Source organism: Scomber scombrus, chromosome 4 (assembly GCF_963691925.1).
Source record: "Scomber scombrus chromosome 4, fScoSco1.1, whole genome shotgun sequence".
NCBI lineage: Eukaryota > Metazoa > Chordata > Actinopteri > Scombriformes > Scombridae > Scomber > Scomber scombrus.
The window spans coordinates 9,933,890-9,958,130 of record NC_084973.1 but is presented as its reverse complement, the minus strand read 5'-3'; the positions used below and the strand labels follow the sequence as shown (position 1 = coordinate 9,958,130).

The 24,241-nt window shown below is 40.5% G+C and overlaps 1 protein-coding gene and 1 long non-coding RNA gene across 4 annotated transcripts in view; one reads left to right on the top strand and one right to left on the bottom strand.

The window, feature by feature from the left end:
- dtx1 (deltex 1, E3 ubiquitin ligase) overlaps positions 1-19,813 on the bottom strand; it is a 44,308-nt gene extending 24,495 nt beyond the window's left edge. For all 3 annotated transcript variants that reach the window (XM_062417987.1, XM_062417989.1, XM_062417990.1), the window contains exons 1-2: positions 19,635-19,813; positions 18,416-19,063 (exon numbers count right to left, since the gene is read on the bottom strand). In XM_062417987.1, coding sequence (XP_062273971.1) covers positions 18,416-18,674 — 259 coding nt within the window. In that variant the 5' untranslated portion in view covers positions 18,675-19,063; positions 19,635-19,813. The remainder of the gene's footprint in view (positions 1-18,415; positions 19,064-19,634) is intronic.
- Positions 19,814-22,794: 2,981 nt separating this feature from the next.
- LOC133979710 (uncharacterized) lies at positions 22,795-23,421 on the top strand. The gene is made up of 3 exons (XR_009925067.1): positions 22,795-22,934; positions 23,039-23,194; positions 23,311-23,421. It is a non-coding gene; the product is annotated as an uncharacterized LOC133979710 (long non-coding RNA).
- The last annotated feature ends 820 nt before the right edge of the window (positions 23,422-24,241 follow it).

Sequence of the window (24,241 nt, the reverse complement as noted above, 5' to 3'; positions counted from 1 at the left end):
CGTTCCTACTACTCCTTTCCCTGAGCAAAGCGCCAACAGTCAACTCCTCCTCCGCTCGCTCATCTCATCTGCTGCTGACGCCAGCTTTCCCCTCGCTCTCTTCCGTCTCTCCTGACTCCTCACCAGCACTGTCTCCCTATTCCTCACATTTCGCATTCACATTTTCCACTCCGTCACTCACTGGACCCCATCCTGCTCTCACACAACGCTCAACTCTTGGACAGAGAGCAGAAATCTGTGTCATTGAATTAGGGCCCGCATCACCTTGTAGTTAATGTTCTGACTTGTGCTACTGCAGTGGGAGGAAAGGCAGACGAGAAGTGCTGGGATCAAGCTATATAATATATCATTATAATTGACAAGCCTCTCCAATTTCCCCTGGGCTGCGTTGAGCCTATTAAAATATAGTGCTGCATTTTTCCTTTTAAGTACAGAAAGAGAGGCCAGTAACAGGTCCAGCATCATACAGCTCAATGCTGTCTGAGAGGCATTTAAAGGAAGCTAATCTATGGTCTGCTAGAAAAATGGGCAGACCTCTGTCAGAAAGAGAATGCTGTACAAGTGACGAATAACATCCCATTAATATAATATCATCTTCATGTCTTTGTTTCTATTGCAATAGATAAGAATGATATTGCTTCTTTAGGAGTGAACAATTCACTTGAAAATAGGGCTGCAACTAATTATTTTCATTTCAAATCAATTTTAATGCATGATTTTATTCAGAAAATGTCAGAAAATGATGAAAAATGCTAATAGCAGGTTCTTGCAGTCCAAGGTGATAAGATTACTTATATTTGAACTAAACATCCAAACAAATCCCAGAAGCTCCACCTCCCAAATTCATGGATGTGTATTGCCAAGGCAACGACCAAAAGACAAATATGGCAAAATCCAGAGTGATGCATCAGCTCTAGACTCACTTCTGTTCCTCTCACACTTTATAACAAGCTGAAAAACATTTTCGTCTCATGTGAACCTGCGATCAGTGTTTAAATTCAAATACACATATACAGGAGATTTGTGTGAATTCAACAGCTGCCTGTCCAAACGTGTGTAATAAATGCAGGTGGTCTACATGAGACTGCCTCTGATTCAGTGTGAATTGATACATTTAGTAACATGGAAGTGTATTTGTTCCATGAGAAAACACTTTCTATGTGAACTGGCCATAGCCTCTCTCTCTCCAGCGTGACAGCCCTCCCCCACCATTCTATGGGTGCTGGAGACGGGGGAGACTGTCACGTCCTCACACAGACAGCTGCTCCGATGACTTCCTGCTGTGGCTCAAGAGGTAGAGCGGTTCATCTACTAATTGGAAATCGGTAGTTTGATTTCTGGCTCATCCAGTCCACACGTCAAATTGTCCTTGGGCAAGATATTGAACCCCAAATTGCTCTTGATGGATGCGTCATCAGTGTGTGAATGTGTGAGATTAGATTAGAATGGCACCTTGCATTGCAGCCTCTGCCCTCAGTGTATGAATGAGGGTGTGAATGGGTGAATGTGGCTTGTAGTGTAAAAGTACTTTGAGTGGTGGGAAAACTAGAAAGGCACTTTATAAATGCAGTCCATTTACCATTTACCATTCCCCCTGATATGGCCACAAACACTCAATGCCTATAAGCTGAAATAGTGAAATGTTTCCCATTTACTGTGTATGAATACTGGATTTTTTTTTCGATCTTTTACAGACTCACTGACCCTAACTTTAAGTGCAGAGACACAATAAAATGCAGAAGTTTTTTCTGTCAAGATTCTCTTATTTACAAGAACTTTCAGCAGCCATACAGAGACTAATCCCAGCAGAGGCTGAAACGTCAATTTCAACATGAGCTCTAGCCACAGAGATGCAGCCACAGCTTGTTCCTTGTGTGAAGCAACTCCCTTTTCAGTGGCTTTTTGTGATTTCAACAACAATGCTCAGTGCACCACAGTATTGTTCCCACTCAACTCTCACTTCTACTTTACCAGAAAACCTTTTTTGTTGTTGTTACATTGCTATTAATCTTTCCCAGGCTACATAAAGCAGAGCGGTCCTCCTCTGAAGGAGTTGTTGAAAGTCGTTCAGGAAATGATTGAAAATCACTAATTTGAGCAGAAGTGGATGAGACAAGTGACGGAAAAATGGTAGAAGTGAAATGGATTACATCAAAATTTAACCCCTGATATGCAATGAACCTTATGAATTGATGATGACAGATGTTTTAAAAGTGCGGCAGCATCCAAGGGTGGAATTTTCCTTTAAAAATTGAGATTGCAAAAGAGTGATGTCATAGCTATTTAAAAAGAAATATTGAAGCACGCTACCAGCATAGCTCTAGTGATGGAAATATCTGTCAGCCAGTCCATTATGTCTAGAAAGAAATATAATAATAAAATATTAAAATTAAAAAATATATTATATATATTAATACTAATATATGATGGATTGCCATGACATTCAATGCAGGCATTCATGGACCCCAGAGTATGAATCCTAATGACTTTGGTGATCCACAGACTTTTCGTATAGGACCACCACTTTTGGGTTAAAGAATATTGCTGGCAGTTATCCATATTGAACCCTAAACCTAACCCTATAATTAACCAATTTTCTATATGACCTTAACCCTAACCCTAACCCCAACCCTAACCAATAATGAAAACTTGATGTATACTATTCCCCATCAATGAACCACACTGCTGTAGTAAGTGGCATGTTCCTTCATCCCTGAAAAGACTGGTTACTGTAACTTGTTTAGAAGCAGCTCTTAGGAGTAAAAACAGTGGTGAGATTACAACTTGTTCCTAGTAGTGCTGACACCACTGTGCATGCATGGGAGCACAATTACCATTACAGAGCTTCGCTAGCGTGTTTTGGTACATCACAACCTTTTGACTCTATACCTAAGTTCTTTGAGAGATAATTATAATATAGCACAAAGAGATTGATAGCGAAGATACTGTCAGCTCTGGACACACACACACACACACACACACACACACACACACACACACACACACACACACACACACACACACACACACACACACACACACACACACACACACACACACACACACACACACACACACACACACTAATTGTAAGTAGAATGAGTTCATAGTTTGGCTCTGCATACAAGATTTGTATTTGTATATTTGTAAAACATAAAAAATCACCACCCAAATCCTTTAAGTTTCTCTGCAATAACTGAATGGATTGCCATAGCATTTGGCACATATATCCATGGTGCCCAGAATGATTTATAATGTCTTTGGTGAAGTGCTATCATGAGGTCAAAATTTCAATTTTTCCAATACTTTAGTTTACCTTATTATTTAGCTCAAAGCACCTCTGAGTCATAAACAGCCTCACACAGCTGCTAGCATGGCTGTAAACTCCTGGCCTTGTTTAAAAATATTTTTAGAATTATAAAACCACTGAGTCTTGACTGCACCTACATTCCATCTTTAAAAACACACACTATAGTTTCTGATTTCGCAGTCAGTGGATGTTATTCTTCATTTCGTTTTATACTTCATCAATTTTTACTTGAACAAAAGGCCTACTGAGCTGTGAGCAGCACAACACCAGCGTAGGCACAGACCATGAATTATCATCATACAGCCTTCATAATATCCAACATATGAATAGTGAACACATGATGAATATGCTAATAAATTCTACAGTATGGGGGAAATAAAATAATTGAAGCGCGTTTGATGTTTTCACATAAACCCCAGAGCACAGCTTGATAAAAAAAGGACTTTCATCTCCAAAAAAAGGCCTTCACAAACAATAAACCCAAGCTGGTTATTAGAGATGATGAAGAGACAGAATGCTGCCGAGCAGTTAAAAATGCATCACACATACAGAGAGAGAGAGAGAGAAAACATCTGGCTTAAAAAGCTCTGATACTGTGTGAATATGATAAGAAGTGAACTTTTAATTTTAATGCATGTACCACTGAGGCTTTAGATGAGAAAATCTCTCCCCTTTTCAAAAGGCATTGTCATACCTTTACGTCAAAGTTTCAAAGATCTGTAAGCGCATTATCTGCTCATTAACAACTACCCAGAGATCACAGACCAGCAGGATGACAGTCTGGCATTAAGCTGGTTTAACAGCGTTATATGTTACAATATCGCGGCTCCCCTGCTCCTCTCGCTATAAATCACACATTAAAGCTCATTTTCTATACTGAGATGACACGTCTCGTTTTCCCAGAATGCAGCTCTTTATAACTGTAGTGAATAGCAACTTGGATTCCCTTAAGTGTCCTTGTCTCTTCGTCGGCAAACGTGATGGATGAACAAAAGTGGAGGAGCTGCTATCGGTTGGGAGGCAGGCAGGGAAAGAGGGAAGTAGGGAGAAAGGGACAGAGGGGAAAGTGAAGAAAGGACAAGAAGGCAAAGCAGGGTAGGAAAGGAAAGGAAGGGGGGCAGGAAAGAGAGAAAGGGGATTGTAAAGGAGGGGGAAAAAGCCCACAGGGTAGGCAGAGAGGTAGAGGAAAGGACAGAAGAAAGAAGCGATACAGGGTGGAATGAAGATGAAGACAGTAGATAGGGTGGAGGAGAGCCAGAAGAAGGGAAGAGGGGGAAGGTGGAGAAATGTTAGGTGAGCATGGAGGGAGGGAGGGAGGGAGGGAGGGAGGGAGGGAGGGAGGGAGGGAGGGGAGGGAGTAGATACTGGAGGGGGTATGCGATGAGTGGAGGATTTCTGCCAAAGAACAATAAAAAAAAAAAGAGGATGTCTCACTTCTGCCCAAGCTTAGAATGTGAACACTGCGGTAAAACAGGCCCCACTAATACAGTTTTGCTGCCAGCGAGACAAAGTGGTGAAGAAAAGTGGCTTAACTCCCACTGCAGCCTTCCTCATCCTCAGCCCCTTCAGCTCTCCCAACTCTTCCCCACCCCAGCCTGGCACGGGGAGCTGGCCAATAACCGTGCGCTTGTGCAGAGTTTGCACTTACTGAGGTAACACAAAAAAAAAGACAGCATAGAAGAAAAAAATAATCTTAAGAAAATGAAGTTATAGACCTGTCCACCTGCCAGCTCTTGTACTGCAGTGAGGCAATAGACCCTGTAACAACCTTCTGACTTTGTGGATGTTGTGACCGAGCTTCAGCTGTGCCAAGGATGCTTTCTGACTCACTGTTTGTGTGTATAACTATCAGTTCACACACGTTTGTGAGTGTATCTGTATACGTGCGAATACTAGAGCTGACACATGTCGCCGAGGAGGTGAGTGAGTGTGTCTGAATGCACGGTGCTTGTGTGGTTCGTGGCACAATCGCTTCCTCTTCACACCGCTTCAGCCTCATCACGTCCAGCAGGAGCCTCGTTAGCGTGTCAGCGCCGCGCCGTCACGTCACAAGGGCAAGGGAGTAGGAGGCACAGCTTCAGGCACAGTTATCACACACACACACACACACACACACACACACACACACACACACACACACACACACACACACACACACACACACACACACACACACACACACACACACACACACACACACACACACACACACACACACACACACACACACACACACACACACACACACACCAACCTGCAGCCTTGGCTTCGCATGACACAGGCCGGCACTGCCAAGTGTCAGGGTTACAGTAAAACAGGTTTCTTGTTAGCAGAGAGGAGTCACTTTCACACATTAGAAAACAAAATCCTGTCTTGTTATCTTTTCCAGTAAAGACAGCAGATTTGGCTCTTAGTCTGACAAAAACAGCTTATTTGGTCGATGCAGCTTTTGACAACATTTCAACTTTTCCTTCGGAGGTGTGACATTTGCTAATTTTCTGGGATTTTTGCCAGTTTATCCCCCATGAACTACACAGGCTTGTTATTTTAATCACAATATTTTCTCTCATCCCTGACAGCTGCCTGACTGATGACTTCTTATGCCTGTTTGCTACAGAGCCTTTTTATTCTGGCATCAGTCCAATTTGAGAACAGTGCTGCCAACTGATACAACAAAACATATTAAAAAAACCATGATCGAAATAAAGAATATTTCTTAAAAGTGAAAATTTGAACATACAGATGCCTGATATTTGTACCATATAAATAGCGTGAATCAAAAATTCAAAACTATTGATTTACCATTATGAAATATTCTATAACAAGTAGTTAACAAGTATTAAGAGCCTCCCTGAGAGAAAATTTAATGCACCGTCTAAGTCACCCAATCTGATATAAATCATTACATTGTATATAAAAGTCATAAGTACCACCTCTGTAAAGAATGTTGTGTGAACGCATTATGATTTTATAATCAGATGTGTATTATACATTATTAAATTCATACAAGTCGTATGAAGCTATGAAACTGAGGCTCATATGGGGAAAAGCTATATGGACATGGATTAGTTTGTGATAACTCCTGAAGAGAGACTTCAGTCACCTATTTTATTTACAACTATGTCACTGGTTTTCATACAAGAAATTGATTTATAACTCTGGCTCTATAAACCCTGCTGCCAGGCAACAGGAGTGCATCTAGTTGTATAGTATATTGAACATTCATTAAAACTAGCCTGATATTGTTTATTTACTTTTTATAAATTAATCTGCATCTTTCAGCATAGCCAATTTTTTTTTAAAATGCCTGCTAGTTTTTGTATTTATATTATATTACTAAGGTTGTAATAGGTGTACTGGAGTGCATTACATTGAAAAGAGTTCCTAATATTTTGCCTATCTCTATATGTTGGGTGGACAAAATATTAACATGATCTTATCACCTTATCATTCAACATATTTGTGTTTTATATATATGATACCAAACAATAGAACAGTTTATCACTAATTATGGTCTTTGGGATTTTTGCACATGTGCTGTATATCAACATCAGAAAGTGAACTGCACTGATGTAAATATATTGCATTGTGACATTAATGTGATATTAATATTAATATTGTCATGACAGTGAATGATTACAAACACATAACAGACCCCTGGCTGGTCTTGCATCTGACCAGACGACATCACTCCTCCCTCCATTTAATACAGCAGAAAGTGAAACACACACAAAAACACACACATGTAGTACTCCCACACTCTGACATGCAGCAGTATTTTTGTGTGACACCACAATATTTCATGTGAGCCGTCACACCAGCAGGACAGACTGTACATCAGTGAAACCATTTTGTGTGCTCAGCACAAAGCTGATTGATGGGTGCACCACGTCAGCAGAGTCATTGAGGAATAGCTCACTCAGGTGACCTCTGCCACGCTGTACATGAAACACTAACTGCTACATGACTGGATCAAGAATTAATCACGTCCAGTGAATTGCATGAAGTTAGCAAACAAGGGCAACATGAGTTCAAACTTATGAGGAAGGAGTTTTTCACACGATCATCAATTCGTGTCTCATACGGTCAGTGTTTCGGACGTCAGACATTTCTGACTCACTTCCATATAAACACAATAACCCACAAGTCACATGAGCTTCATATACACTTAATATGTAGAGCAGATCCTACTTAATCATCTAAAAAGGTTCATTACTGCCTGCAATGTATACCAAGAACTATACAAACAAGGTCCAATTTGTAACAAATTACATAACATAAAGTGTTCATATGAACCAAACTGCTCAGAATATTACATTTGACAAATAAAGGGAGTCTGACTCATTGAGATGAACAGCTTGCAGTAAATGAGTTTGCTGAGAGAGGCTTTTATAACCCACTTCATGGCTGTCAGACACAGTCAGGTTTTATCAGAGGAAACGTCTGGCTACATTAATGCAAAGTGTCACTGGGCAAGTCTACACGAGTCAGCTTTGATCAGCAGTAAAATGGGCCTGGTGTGAGAGAGGTCAGAGGGCATCAGATCAGATCAGACCCCGCTGCAGGGAGATGGATGTTTTATCCATACACCTTAATGGATTTTCCAAACACAACTTTGCCTTAAATATGATCTACTTTCTCAAGGAGTTTTTATTATTAGGCCCAGATCTTTTCCCTGCTGAATCACAGGTGTAATCACATCTCCTTTGTGTTCATACTACAAAATTAACGAAGAGAATAGCCCAATTATTTTTACTACCATTTTTGTACTATGTACAGGTTTTCTGCAGTTACCTATTAAATCTATTTAGAGTAAAGGAGAATATTCAGCCAACGGTGCAGGGAACAAACTTGCCCTTGTCGTGGCTAAATGTCAGAGGCTGGAATAAAATCAGGGTCATGTCCTTGTTGCAAATTTGCTGCAGGATCAAGAAAAATCTTTACTCGAGCTTAAAGCTTCAACACAGGTCAGGTGCACTTTATCAAAGCCTACAGATGTGTAACAACGGTACGGTAATGTTGGGGGTCAAAGCCTGGAAAGAAACTGATTTCACAAATCCACTTTTCAGAAGTCATCAGTTCTGTTGCGATAAAGAAGGAGGAACAGGAAAGTGCTGCAATACGAATTATGTTGTTATGGGAAAGTGCTTATTGTACTGTAGGTACACTCCTTCTTTTGGCTCTGGTGTCACATGATAATTTAGGGTTGTTTACAGTGTAATATCAATACAGGCAGAGGACTTCATGCTCTCGAGGCTTTAATAGCTGCAAGAAACGTACATAATTCATATGGAACTATGATGAATAAATCATTTATGATTTTCTGGGAAGGCTTAATTACTCTAAAACAGATGAGGGTCAACTTTGAAATTCAATTTATATTGCACTCTAGGGGGTGGGAGGGGTGGGATTATTGGGCCTAAAGTGATATGCACTACCCAAAATACAACCTACCACAAACCTCTGAAAACGAGAAACTTTGAAGCTCTGAAGTTACGCCAGAGGGAGTGTTTTCAGCCACACTGTAGCAAAGCAATGACGGTTTGAAACATACTGAGCATACAACAGAGTATAATGCTGCAGGAGTAGCTTGATACGTTTGATTGACCTTGCGGTACTTTTTGTACAAGGTGTGATGTCCCCTCACTGTGAGAATCTATCTTGAGGATGTGACTTCAAGCTGACCTCAAGGCAGCTGCAAACCTCGGAGCCATCTTTCAACCCGTTAGGGGACTGTTTGATTCTTAACAGCTTGTGAATCATTTTAAGTTTCAATTTTTCTTTTGTACATCCCTTATTATTTACAACTTAATGTATCATGTGAGATGTTTCTCCAGAACTGCCACTTCACATAATCATCGCTAGTCTGATGCAAAGGACTCCAAATCATTGGCGGTCAAGGCAACAACCTTCGATTTCCCCTTTTGAATTGCTCATAAAGTTAAAATATTCTGAATACAGTGGAGACAGATAGTCTGCATCTGATCAACCAGAAAGCAAGCTGTGTCCACCTGCTGCATCCAGTCGCCTGCACTCCCTGTCAGACCAAAAAGGATACGCAGGTTTCTTGATTTACCTGTTTTGCAAATAGTTCTGTAGCACTCCACAGTTTGCTTTGCTTTATGGATCTCTTTGACATTGCTTTATAATGACTACATGATTATTGCATAATACATCACTGCATGGCTGTAAAGCCTCTGGTAAGGCCATATATTATCAAACAGAATAGTTTAATTAAATGATTGATATGATCTTAATATAATCTTTTTTTTATGCCGTCTTCAATTGTCACAATCAGAGGGGCCTACATCCATCAGGTTCACATTAAGGTTTTCACTGATACTGATTCCTACACTTACACCCTTTTGGTCATGCCTAACTCCAATTGGTCCAATTATAGACCAATCAAGTTCCCTGATCAAATATCACTTTTCTCCAACATTTTAGTAATTTTCTCAGTCTTTGATTCAGGCTTCCAATATATAACAAATATTTCCACATGGAAGAAATGATTTTGGCAACTTTTCTCTTTCATATTGACAAATGTCTCTTTGATTGAATGCATCCATGCAAAGGACAGAAAAGAGTAGACACAATTACCATTTAGGTCTGATAAAAAATCTACTTGAGGCACTGGTGTTATAAATCCTCAAGGAGTTTAGAAGCTGTCATTAATAATGAAATGTCTTAAAAAGTGACATCGTACGAGCTGCTCCTTTGAGGAGCAACAGTGGAGGGTAGAGGGGTGTCTGCCAAACGCACCTGGCAAATATTATTCACCTCACAGGCTACTGCAGGATGTTCCTCATGCTGACAAGTCACAAGACTTGGATTGTCACCAGCAACCGTGATTTAGAAGCACTTACAGGTGACACAGAGAAAGGAGGAGAGGGGAAGAGGTTGAGAAAGACCCACATTGATATTCTGGTGAGCGTCCAGGCTGCAAACAATCAAAATAAGTGATTGTTTTTTTGCATGGGTGAAAAGTAAGAGTGTGAAGGAATGTTAAACCATTATGTGCATGCATGTGATCACTCCATGCCTCATTGCAGTAATTCCTCCTCTCTTTTTCATCAGTCCAAACAACTTGTGACCATGCATTCAGAACGCAGGTAATTAATTGATTTATCATTTTGCCTTAAAAATGTCAAAAAAACTTACTAGAAACATCCTAGAGCCAAAAGGTGCCATCCTAAAATGATCTATTTAGTCCAACAAATAGCCCAACACAGATATTCCTTCCATCCATCCATTTTCTGTGCTGCTTATCTTCTAGAGGGTGGTAAGTGAACTGGAGCCGATCTCAGCTGAATTTTGGGAGGGAACACCCAGGAACCCCATGACAGTCAATATAACATTTCAAGACAAAGCTGACACTTTCAAATGACTTGTTTCACACTTTAAGATTGGAACATTTTCCATTTACAGTGAAATAAAGCAGAGACAAGCAGTACATCTGAGGTTGGAACCTGTGCATGTTTGGCATTATTTGCTTGATAAATGACTTGAGTGATTAATTGATTATCAAAATTGTTGTAGAATATTTTCCTGTTGATTAATTGATTAATCATTTCAGCATTAATTTACATATATGAATGTGTAGTGCCGTCAGAACAGTCAGCTGTTTACTGACATTAAAAGGTTAGCATGCTACAATATTAATTTAAACTGGTAACCTCCCCTGTCTAGTTTATTATCTGTGTATTACATATTCATGATAAATTGCTCTGTGTGAAATAAATCATGTTATATTGTAGATGCATTATATAGTCTCAGTTTATATTATTACATTATATAGTCTGTGAAAAATGAAGACTACAATAAATGTTTTTGCAGCCGGTGAAAGTGTTTCACTGAAAGCTTCACCGAGATATGACTCTCGCCTGTGTGTTCAACACTTTAGAAAGATCTCTTTTGTCCATTACAGTAGCTTATACTGGGACAATGATGACTGTCTTACAACCAACACGCTTTTGAGAAAGCTATTCCAGTTTTGGCTTTAACGATTAGTCATGCTGCCGCCTTTTTTCTTCTTTTGTCACTATCGGAAGTGGGCTAAACTGGGCTAAGAGTGCATGTTTTGTAAAATCAGTGAAAAATGCTAAGACCAAAAGAGAAAGTCCCGTGCTGTGTTTCTGCATTCACCAAGACTGATCAAAGGAGATCTGAGCTTGGTTTACTGCAACCGCTGGCAGCCCGAGTTGCGTCACTGCAGCTCTGGTCTCAGTCAAATGGTGCTTTCTGCAAATGCTAGCCCACACACTCCTGTAGATCAAAGACAACCCATTTGGTACAACAGGAACACTATGTCCCTTTTCACATGACAGCTACCTAACATGTGGTTTGTATAGTGTAGAGCAATAAAACCATATGAAGTCACATGATTTTTAACACAACAGCTGGATTGATATGAACTTTGTTCACATTTTGTAAACACTCTGTGACATTATTTTACTACATAAAAAAATTGTTAGTTGGAGAAAACTGTTCTGCACACTCCAAAACAATGATAAGCTGCAACTTGGTGCAGGCATAAGATGTGAGAGAGTGTGCTTTGAATTTGACTCTACATCCTAGATAGTAACACACATTTCAACAAAAGATCTCTCAATGAATGTAAACCATGAAATGGAAGATATTATACAGTGTTGGGATGAGGCCTCATTCCTATTCTAGCAGCAGCAGGCCGATGGGCTGAGGCAGACGACAGCCTCCGATCTGAGTGACCTCCCAGACCGGCCTGATAAGTAAGCGGCGCAGAGTGCAGCTTTAAAGCTGCTTCTTTGATGAAAGAGTTAGATATCCACTTTAGAAGTTAAAAGTGGTGACTCACTGGATTAGAAGTTAAAAGGAGATGTGGAGAGACGCCTCAGCTACCAGCACCAGAGGCTGCACAGCCTGCTCATCACTGTAACGCGATGAGGATGTGGACAGAACAGAGCAAAGCACTACAACCCTGACAGCAAGGTCGCTCTTGGGGAGCAGCAGTCTGACTGTAGGAACTAAGAGACTGTGATGCTTTACAATTATGACAGAATGTATAATAAGTAAGATTTAATTGTTGAATAACTGTGGACAGTTCATTGGATAAAAACAAGCTTAAGACATCAACTTACACTCTGGAAATTATGATGGGTTACTATTTTCTGCTATATTATGGACTAAACTATGAAAATCTGAAAAATGTTTTTAGCTTCACTAAGTCTACTAATCAGCTTTGACATTAGTCATTGGTTGAATAAAAGTACCAATAAGTGCTTTACTACTGCGCAGATGCTATGATTTGCTTGCTTTCCTCTATTTCATGTCACTACAACAGAGGTGGCAGGTATTTGTCAAGATCAAATAATCAAGCAGTAAATTAACAAAAAATATGGTTCATAATTAAAATAAGCACATCTTGAGGCCGTAGACGGGAGACTTCGTACCAACAAGACAGAGGCTTTACGTGTGTGAGAGAGAAAGAGAAGGGGAATGTACACAGCTGAGGGCCTTTCCAGTGTTATTATATATCCCTCCCTTCTCTCTGACTGTCACTTTCCATCAGGAAAACGCTCCACCTCTCCCTCTGTTCCTCTTCTCTCCTCACCTCTTTCAGCCCCCCAGCCCCAGCGCCGCTCCAATCCCTTTCCTGCCGACATCCAAGTGGAATTCAGCCAGCTGGTTGGGGCTATAATGGACCTTGGAGTACAGTGACACCTTAGCACATCCTTGCCTAAGCATAATTTTCATTCTGCAATAGATCCTTTCTGACTAATCATGTAAATTACAAAAAGCTTAAAGAGAAAAAGGACTGTGTCATTATGTAATGTCTGTTTGTCTTCACTAACATGACTGAGGATGTGGTCAGGATGTGACTTGCTGAGTATCTTTTGTGTGTTACATAGATGCAATCTCTGGTTCAACAGCTATAATCATACACAGCAGTCCTATAGTGTGTAATCAGTATAAAAATCATACATGTTGCAGCATTACTCAGTGTGTCAGCCAGCATCACAGAAAAACAAGACATATTCAATAAAAAAACAATATGCCTTTTTATTTTTATTTTGTTTCTATTTCAACTTGTTTCTTGATGTTTCTATTCTAAATGTAGAGTTTGAAGCCTTCGGGCCACACTGTTCACTCATTCTGCTTTCTTCTGACGCAAGTGGGATTTCATAGTCAGAGCTGATGCATGCAACACCTGACCTTTAGCACGAACATAGCGGGAATCCTTGTTACAGCTTCCTCCCACAGACCACCAAAATAGTTCCCACACGTATTTACTACATACTAAACTACATTTCTTTTAAAGAAAAAAAGTGAAGCACTGCTCTTTTCAATAATCTACAGCATTACATATGCTCAGCAAGTTTACAGAGAGTACCCAGACTATAACTACAGCTGCTGTTGTTTGTCAGCTAAACACAAAACAGACATCAGAACATCTCCTTTGTCTTCTGCTGTTTTTTTCAATGTAATTAGTCAGAGAGGGCATTTAGCTGAGGGAAATGTAGGCCAGAGGAGAGGAGTTTCTCACGCCTGTGCAACCAAAACAAACAAAGCCCCGCACCGGCAACACAGCAGCTAACAGTCGCTGATAGGAGTTATCTCTGCAGTCACACATAGGCCATCTCAAAACACTAAGCACCGAGCCACTCTAACAGCCTTTACATCTCCAGAAACAGACAAAGACATTCACTGCACACACCATGTTGTCTCTCTGGTTTTAGCTGAATGTTTGATTTTTCTCTCTTTTTTTGTGAGGAAATATAAACAATAATGTTAAAGGAGCCACTATGCATTTTTTCCTGCATTGTTTTTGGACGTTTTGTGGAAACAGCATGTAAAATCTCTGCTTGGCTGTTTCTCATGGCGGTGGCTAATTGACAACCGAAAGCCGACGTTGCTAGGAAACGTTGCTGTCAACCTACAAAAACTGATCACAGCTCAAACAAGGCGTACCTTTTCATTTATGTTATTTCAACACCTGCTGAGTTGTTGTTAAGATTCAAAAGCAGGTGAAACTAATGTTAGCTGTCTCTTTTTCATGGGTCCAGTTAATTGATTATAACGAGAAGTGGATACAGGAACAGTGCTAGGTTTTGAAGCCAATTTGACATAGTGGCCAAACCGTGTAATTACAACGTCATGCAACGTAAAAATGACTTTTTCCCAATGACTTACATTGTGAATGAGACGTAAATCCACAGATACATTTTTTTGAGCATCACAACCCCTGCAAAATGACTGGTTTCACTTTAAGAATTTGGTATAGTCAGTCTGAACTCATTTAGAAAGGCTAGAATAGCCGCACTAATGATTTTTATCTCCATTCAAGTTAGCAAGAAGGCGAAACCAGAAGTTAGTGGTTAACTGCCTTCGCAGCTGTTAGAATTGAAGTGATACTATAAATTGCACCAATGAAATTAAAAGTTTGACCAAATTGATGTTTCTTGAGTGACACCTGTCAAACTGAAAATACTGTCTACTTTCATCACTTCAGTAAGTACTAGATTTATGTTTCAATCAATGACATCTTTGCACGCTTTGTTGTGTCTTTTCACCTTTTCACTGTACTTCAATGACTGCTTACCATAAAATAGATTTAAAGCAAGTAACCGACAGAATCTGTCATTATTTAAGCAATGTTTTGAATTATGCTTAATGTTACATACATGATTTAGCAATCACTCAGCACCTCTTCATCATAAGAGAAAATACAGAAGAGGAAAATGCTTAAAAGCCAGGAAGCAAAAGCAATAGCTGCAGTGTGAAATCCATCAGACAGGCCACAAGTGTTGGTATATGATGGAAATGGCAGATAAGCCCATGTGTTTTGCTATTGGAGTGGGTGTAATGAAAGGGGATCAGTTCGCAGCAGTGTTTAGAGGTTCAAACACCCCTCTGGGGAGAAGAACGGATCGATCCTCCTTGGCCAGGAGCCAATCCTCTCCCTGCCTTCAGCCAGATATTCATCCACACTATATATAAGCCTTTAAGCCTTCACTCTTACTGTATATACAAAGCTCTGGGGTTCAGGATTTCACCACAGACTGGTTTTCGTCACCAGAAATTGAATACTGAAGAACTCCATGCCCCGTGTTTTTGAACGCCAATTAAATACAGATGTGTTTAGGCTGCTTTCCAGAGAAAGGGGCCATGCCGCATCGTCTGTGGTGTGTGCGTTGTCGTCATGATGCTCTGATTAAAGGGAGCCATGAAGATAAACTATAGTCGCTGTCTCATTAGTTGGAGTAACTCTGCCTGGTTCCCACCCACAGCAGCTCCTCCCAAAGCCACAAGAGAGCAGGGCACCCCTACACAGCCTGCAGGGACAGGACATAAACACCACAGCTGCCACAGTGCACCATCACACACACGCACAGACACAAGGACACACACACACACACAGAGACACACACAAGGGACATCAAGCTCACTCAACTCTCTTTCCAGCTCTTGCCAAAAAACAGCCTCGGAGGACGAGATCACTGGCTCCGCGACAAAATAGGGTTTCCCCACAGGGACACTCCATAAGCCTGCAACGGAGCAAGTGGCTGCAGCTGACCTGCTGGGCTACAAATATAGCGAATGCTCGATGTGAAACAGATGCATCACAATCCACATTAACACAGGCTATAGCTAAGCATAGCTTGTGCAAACACAAGTGCATCAACATCACAACAGCCTGGAAGCTAGGCCTCATGGGAGCTCGGATCGATGGCTGTGGCCTGGTAGAGGTTCGCCCGTGTTTGGGGACAGGAACAGAGTGTGCAGAGGAGGAAGAAAGAGGAGGAGGAAGCAGGCAGCAGGGTGTCCAGGCCGCTGTATGTCAGGCCCTACTGTGACAGGTTTATCCCAGCTGAGGGGGAAGGTAACACACCGAACAGCACAATGAGGAGCGATAAACGTCAGGCCTAGGCCCGGCGCCGTGGTAATGGCTGACAAACGGCTCAGCGGCTCATCTCGCAGCCACTCAACCCCGGACACATAGGCTGCTCAGCATCATGTTCTATCAGAGGGGAAAACGCCAACGAGAACAACAGAAATGCTGCCAAGAAGCTACATACTCATACAAACTTATACAAACCACCTGAGAGTCATGCAAACATACCGCCACTCTCATATTCAGCGTTTCTAACATAAAAGAACAGCATATACTTCATAAAGAAAAAAACCCCCCAGCAATTTAGAAGGTTCAGTATATATGCTCTATACTGTGTAGCAGCCAATACACCTAGCTCATTCAGTATACCTTTCTTAATGCCTTTTAACATGCCTTCAACAGCCTGCACACTTTATTTATGCAACCCTTATATTATATAACCTTACATAAATATTCTATTGACTCAAGAATACTTAATATTTTCTACTATATGTTTTCTACATTACTTTTGTTGTAGCAACTGTTGCTGTCATAATTTGTCAAAATGACTGATATGTTCCTCTAAAAGCATCAGCTGTGTGTAATAAGGCCTGTTTACTAAATGTACAGCATTAAAGACACAGCAATAAGTTCATGATACAGTAAGTGATGTCAACACAGAATAATGATGTATTATTATTGATGAATCAGTTAAAAACAGTCTATCAAATTATTGTATTAAAATAGATATTATGATGTTTTCATTTGTTTTAAAAAGGACAAATGCACCACATCGACCAATGCCACAAACCACCACAGAATTTATAGCTGGAGCTAGTTTGCAACGCCCATCTGTGGATGGAAAAACACGCACACACACACACGCACGCGCGCGCGCGCACACACACACACACACACACACACACACACACACACACACACACACACACACACACACACACACACACAGCCTAACAAGAAACTGCAACTGTTTATACAGCTGTAGGTGCTACTGCAGGTCTGAACCTTTTAGAGACTGAATAATGAATGGAAATTAATCATGGCAAGTTGACATAATATTGATCATAGCGAGGTCACCTTGTATATACAGTGTGTGTCTCCTTGTTTTGCTTGTGATGCTCAGATGTTATGTAATGCTTTCAACAGTCTCTGATTTAAAGTGATTTACTCAATATTTCTTTGATGAGTTGATGAAACATTGATGTTCTTGTAGAAATGTACCCATTGTATCCAACACAAAATGGGTCATCTGATTTGTTACTAACCGTAATTCAGTGCTACTATAGTTGATGTATTTTGTGCGTATGAATTAGATGCGAGGAACAATTGAGAAAGCTAAGATTTGTCTGAAGCCGTCTCGAACAGATGTCTAGCTTTGCTTCAAACACAAGAACAGCAGGAAGGTGAATCCACACACAGCAACAGACAGAGTGTGTTGAGCCTTAGTGGAGTACAGCAAAAACATCTGATTGTATTTACAAAAGTAGCAGTCAGCAGAGGGAATTACTGTTAACCAAACAAAAGCTGTGTTGGGTGGATTTTTACTCTTAAGTAACATGTGTAGTGGTCTGTGGTATTCCAAGTCATATTGTTTCCATCATCATCATCTCTTAATAAATGTGTACCATAACTGAGTCACTAACCACAATAATGACTGCCATTCTTACAACTGAAAACATCTAATGAATACAATATGCTGAGATGAGTGAGGGGCATCGCATTGAGCTACAGCACTCGTTTCCTTGATGAATGCACAGCCCCTCCAACACGCTGACCTTTGGCAAGGTTGTGGCATCCCAGCAGCTGCATATAGACGCTAATGAAGGAATAAATCAATGCAACACTTTTGCATCTGGCTGCTTTGTGTCCTGTTGTTTCAACGCCTCCCGGCTCAACCTGTGGCTCATCTACGTGAGTCCCAAAGCAGACGGGGACATTCAGGGCCCTCATTTATTCCCTTGAAAGTTACATAAGGTTTGTGTAGCAACGACATCAAGGCTCGCTCTGTTTTAATCGGTCCCAATGAGAGATAATGTGATATCATTTGTGGTGAAGAAAGTTGAATATGATTCCCTTATTTACATATGACTACTGGTTACACATTCATGTTATGTATTGATGACTGTTGTGTGTACACCCACATTATCTGTACTTTCCTTGACATAGAAATGCATACTGACATGTGGCACTGTGTAAATAGACAGTGTGCTAACTGAACCTGGTGTGTCTCTTACCTGTGTCCTGTCGAAACTGATGCATGGACTGCAGGTCGATGATGTAAGGAGAGAGCTGGGCATCCACCTGCCCTAGAACCACGGTACCCCGGGCATCCCCCTTTAGTACATTCTCAATATGATGGCAAACCGCCGCAGTGTAGGGCCTCCAGCGCCCATGTTCATTCAACCACTCCCAGACCACCACCCTGGCCAGGTTCTGAGGGGGGTACCCCAGCCCATTGACAGGCACCAGCAACCCTGATCCTGGACGAGCCATCTCCTCTGTGGTGTCTGCGGTTTAGCTGCTGGCTATGGCGTGGGCTAGAACACCACTGCGACCCTGTCAGTCAACTGACACACTGGAACATTTTCATCAGCGGCAAACAGAAAAAGCTCGTATCAGCGAGTGGTATGTTAGCCCTCAGTCATCTCATGCTGCGTTCAAGCAAGCATCTCTGCTGGAGTCATCGTCTACAGGTCCTTTCTGACTGCTGGCGCTTTGATCAGCCAAAGCGCAGCCTGTGTCCTCTTGTGTCTTGTCGTATTTGAAGTGGCAGATGTTGATGATGTTGATGATGATGATGATGATGAGATTTGCAGCTGCAGCAGTCTCAGTCCTCCAAAGCCAAATGCAGCAGATCAGCTGCAGGTAGACAGGAGGGGACGCTCTCTAAACAAAAGAGGGGGAAACACACTGGTAAACAAATGCTGTGATTTATCCCATGAGTTGTCTCACACAGGCAAGTGCTGCTTCAGAGGAGACGACACAAACCCAAGCAGTGCTGTGCTATGGATCCATTAGCCTGTACCTCTTGGCAATTCTGTTTACTTAAAGTGTGGTGACATAAAAATGTAACTCAACCTTGTTGAAGCAGCAAAATAATTGCGATTGTCATCAGTTTTGAGTGACAGAGAGAGAGAGAGCAGTGTGCATAAACAGAAAGATGCCATCATAATCCTAGCAAACAGATACTGTAGAAAGCAGTCCAGGTGCAATGAATGCAAAAGAACGGACAGTCTCTGTTTCTATAAGCTTTAGTACATTTTAAGGCTCATAAAGAATATTTTACGTTCACATCATGCTGCAATTGATTCCGGCGATGCAGACCTGTAGGCTGCAGTTGTGCTGTCAAACATCTGTCAGGTAACTAGAAGCTGCATTTCACAGGCTCCGGCCGAAAATCAGATCGCAATACAAAAAACAACAACACACAGACGCGTGAATTTTGAAAAACACCTGCCTTTTTCACATCGGTGATATGTACGTTTCCCCCCTCTTTTCGTTACAACTGAGACGTCTCAAGCACACATCCCCGCAGCTCCGACAATCCAGCAATATTGCAGAAAACCAAGCCGTCGTTTTATTCCCGTGAATGTGCCACAGACCACAGCAGCTTGTTGGTCCGCTGTGTTGAAGTGAATGCATGCCCCAGTTGTACGGCGATCAGTGTGTGAGGTGAACAGCCATGCTCCGCTGAGGACGCGCATTTGTCTCTGTGCGCGTGCATTCACATGGTAAACACGCACACAAATTACGCACGGATGTCCAAGCGCACCTGTACTGTCAGCAGGAGAAAAATCATCCAAAACGTCAAGAGCTTCCAATCTAGAAGGATAGACTTCCGGTATCTGGTTTCAAAATAAATCTAAACGAGAGGGAAAAAATACTGTACTTCGTATAAAAATGTATTTAGATCACAACCGAAACTAGTGGATGGAAAGGTTTTATTTTCACAGCACTAATCCTGACATTTTACTAAACATCAGCAGCACCCTTTTTACACTGAAACTGTAAAATCAGGTGACACAAACAGGAAAAAAAACACAGTCAGGAGCTCCTTAATGGCTGATATTTGCACATTATACCCTGACAAATGTCTCTATATTGGTTATGCACTGTTTCAAAAGACACGTTTTTGTAGTAAGCAGCATGATGTGTGGTAGGACTTAAACCACTGTTGGGGTCACAAACTAAACGTATCAGCTGTTTGGGGACAGCTTGTGCAGTTGGGGACTAAAAGCGTCCCCATTTGGGTCAGTGGTTAAGGTTAGGGTCTAGGTTTAGGCCAGTAGTGGTTATGGTTAGGGTGGGGTGTGTCTGCATGAATGTAAGTCTATGTAAATACCCAAAATCAGAACTGCACACAGCAGTAAAATATCTTTATCATGTGATCCTGATTTGTATCACAGAAGCATTTTGACTGGGTGAGGTCTGATAAAGTGACTAAAGTTATTAGAAAGCTAGATGACAAATGTCTACTCCAAATTATTTTCTTTATTAATATCAAATGATGCAGGTTGTTTCTCCCCTAATGTCAGTGGGATATTTGACTTCTTATTCACCTAATATGTAGATGACTTGAGTGGATAATTGAATGCTTGTACTCTCACAAATTCCTAGCATCACATTTTGTATGCAGGTAATTTGGTTTTATTTTCTTAGCAAAGTGCCAGACCTCAGCACTTATTGAGTACAATAAATGTAACTTCAAATAGATTAAAGGGGTTTTAATTCATTTATTAATTTTTACATAATTCAACTTAGTTGCAGAAGCTTTTAAAGTAAGCAGAGAGGTAAGATGTCTTCATCAAAAGTTTATGGAAGATTTCATAGATTCTTGATTGATGTAAGAATAGTGCTGCTGCAGAAATTTCAACTGTCAAAGTCTGCCACACTTGGTTAGATTCATGATAAATTCTGCTAAATGAGACCACTACGATCTGCTGTCAAAACAATGTACCTGCAAGGGGTAGAAAAAATAAAAAGAATCCTGGGAATCCTTGGAGGAGTGCAGTATCCCTGAGGTAATAGCTCTGCCATCCTGACCTTCTGATTGGAGATATATGGGGTTTATATAATAAAGGACATTGCCTCACCCATAACTTCCAACCAAGAATGATTTCATGCACTGCTTGTGTTTGTAAAGCATCGTTTGAGTCTGCCAGAGAATATGACTCTCTGTCTCAGTCCATGTTTACTGACCTGGGTATTTTTAAGGAGTATGTGAAGTGCTTTAATATTGGTGCAGTTGAGTAAAAAATGGAGCATATCAGAACTGTAGTTCAACAGGGGGGAAGAACCCAGTATATGGTTTTTATTTGGGTTATTCAGGCTCACTAACCAGCCTGAGTGATTCAAGAGCAAGACACAACATGCACATGGTAGCTACAAAATCAAATGGCTGCCTCAGGCAGAAAGGTTGGTCACCTTAAGACAAAAGAAAACAAAACACCCCTGAGGTGGTGTAACCAGAGGAGTAGAGCAACACAGTAAATATTAATCCACTGTTGGCATCAATCATGTGGAGAACACCACCATCATGTGGCCTTTTGGTGTTAGTAAAACCACCAGTGGAAGCTCTTTACCCATGTTATGTATTAAACCTATATCGTTTTTTCTTCTTTTTTTTTTGGAGAATATCAATCTTTTCTCACCATTGCTATCAATGTTACAGAGCCAACTTTCTATAACTTCTGACCGTTTGTGATCACTTATTTTATGTTTCAGTATGACATCAACACAACTTTGCACAATGAAATAGACTGTTTCCCCAAGTTGCATAAAAGTTGACAAAACATCAAATACACTGTTTTCTTCTGCTTTTCAATTACAGAGATTTTTTGATGGGTACATAAAAGTTTCACACACACACAAACATTTTGAGAAAAAAAGAAATAACTTTTCCCCCTTCTTTGTATTGATAGTTTGTTATGTTGAGAGTACACATCCATACTTTACACATTTGGATACGTATGTGTATGTGTGTTTACTAAATGTATGATTAACTGCTGCCTTGCACACAGAAAAAGTTTCAAAAAAGTAATTTATACCATCAGTGTGTAGTTGGTGCTTTGTGTTTTTTATTGATGCAAAAACACAAAAACATTTTTTTTTTTTTAAAGAACATCTCTGTCCAGCTGTGCTGTCTATGTACGCAACAGTGTTTTGCGCGGCTAGTACTGAAATAACAATTAAAAGACTTTGGCTTTGGATGGTTAGAAGAACCATCTTCTTCTGAAGACAGGTCAGTATTTACAGAAATTTGTGCGTAACAGCGACATACGTAACAGTGATACATGAAGTTAGCGTCGCTGTGCCACGTGCGTAAAATGCAGCACCTCTCTCAATTTGGAGACGCACGTATCAATCCTGTAGCTGCTGCAAATCTGACCTATAAATTAAGTGAATGTGATAATACCCTGTAAAATATTTGTAATAAAAGAGCTTGTAGTTTATTAGTCAACATTTTGCAAAAGCATGCAGATAGTCTCCGCCATATGACACAGTTTATACTAATGACTAAACTAGCAGAATGACTGTGAGGAGCGCAGTGACATTTAAATATTTCTACATATTCAGATGTGGACTTGATCTCAGGCCTTTTGCAACTTGAGGATCAGGTCAGAGGACCTGAATAGACTGCGGACAGCACCAGGATGAACCAATAGATGAGAGACAGCCCCAAAGGTCAAATGGAGACGAGGGAACAGGACCATGACAAGGACGGAGATGAGAAAAGTCGCTGCACAGAAAAAAGTAACCACGGGAAGGAAAATTCCCCTTGAGATACTTCATAATACAGTACTGAACTCTGGGTCTAATAAGTGTGTCTAAGGTTTATCTCTGTTTTTTTCTTTCAGTAGTTCATTTGCCTGACTTGCCAAAGAATGAGAATACAAATGAGCAGCAGTCCAAAGATGAAGAGACCGAGCTGATTAAGTGGAAGTCCAAACAAGTTGCAGAAGAAGAAGCAGTTGAGGAAATGAGTTGAAGGAGTTCAGCATGTAGAAAAGCAGGTTTGTAGTCAATGCAGCTGTAAAAGTTGCTTAGAAAGCAATACACACAGAAAGCACATTGCACCATCTCCATGTGTAATTGTCCACTTAACCTTTGTAATGTTTGTTTGTTTCAGTTGACAGAGGACTTGGACTCTCCACTTAAAAGAGGCTGGAGGCCAATTGGCAGAGAAGACTTGAGGGAGATTTTCACAATGAGTCCTTAAATACAAAGTCTTTGAAATGAGTTCAGTTCTTTGTCTTTAATATTGTCTTTGGGGAAAAATATATAATCTAACAAAATAACTTGGTTAAACACTGGTTAAACTGGAGAATGTATACTTTAGTGTAACATCCTCACTGAGTATAGATAATGTTCCTCAGAATATCTTTGACTTGTAATTGTGACTTTTCTTTTGACAGTTATCAGATTTATGATCACGAAATCAGTCTGGTGACTTAAAGACTGACTTAATGTCCAACTTAACTTTCTATTTTTAGAGTTACACTATGCAGGCTTGCTATGGCTCTTTATTATGTATTGAGTCGCATGGATTTCTCCATGGTCATTATCAAAACAAAATAAACCATGATGAAGATATGTAACCACTTTAACCCCTTGCTACATTCTTTCTCTACAATCCATACTGTGAATGATTTACCTTATACAGATGTGTGGTTGTGTTTTGATCATGTGTAGTTTTGAAAAAATAGCTTATTGTTTCAAAGATAGTGACTAAGCGATCAATAAAAACTCTAACATTCAACAGTCAATATTTTAGCAAATAACATTACCTCCAAAAACAACAAGAAAACCTGGCTGATTGCTGCTGCCTTCATGTGCTCTGGGAAATTTGGTAATTATAATTTGAGCGTACATTGGTTAGTTAACAAAGAGCTCAATCCTAGTGGGAAACATTATAATGATGACATAGACTGATGAATAAATATATACATCTGGGACACATGATGAGGAGCTTAAGTAAAAGAAAAATAAATGCAACTTGGGAATCATTACTATATTGATATACAGTACAGATGAAGTAAATGACTGGCATGTAAAATGAT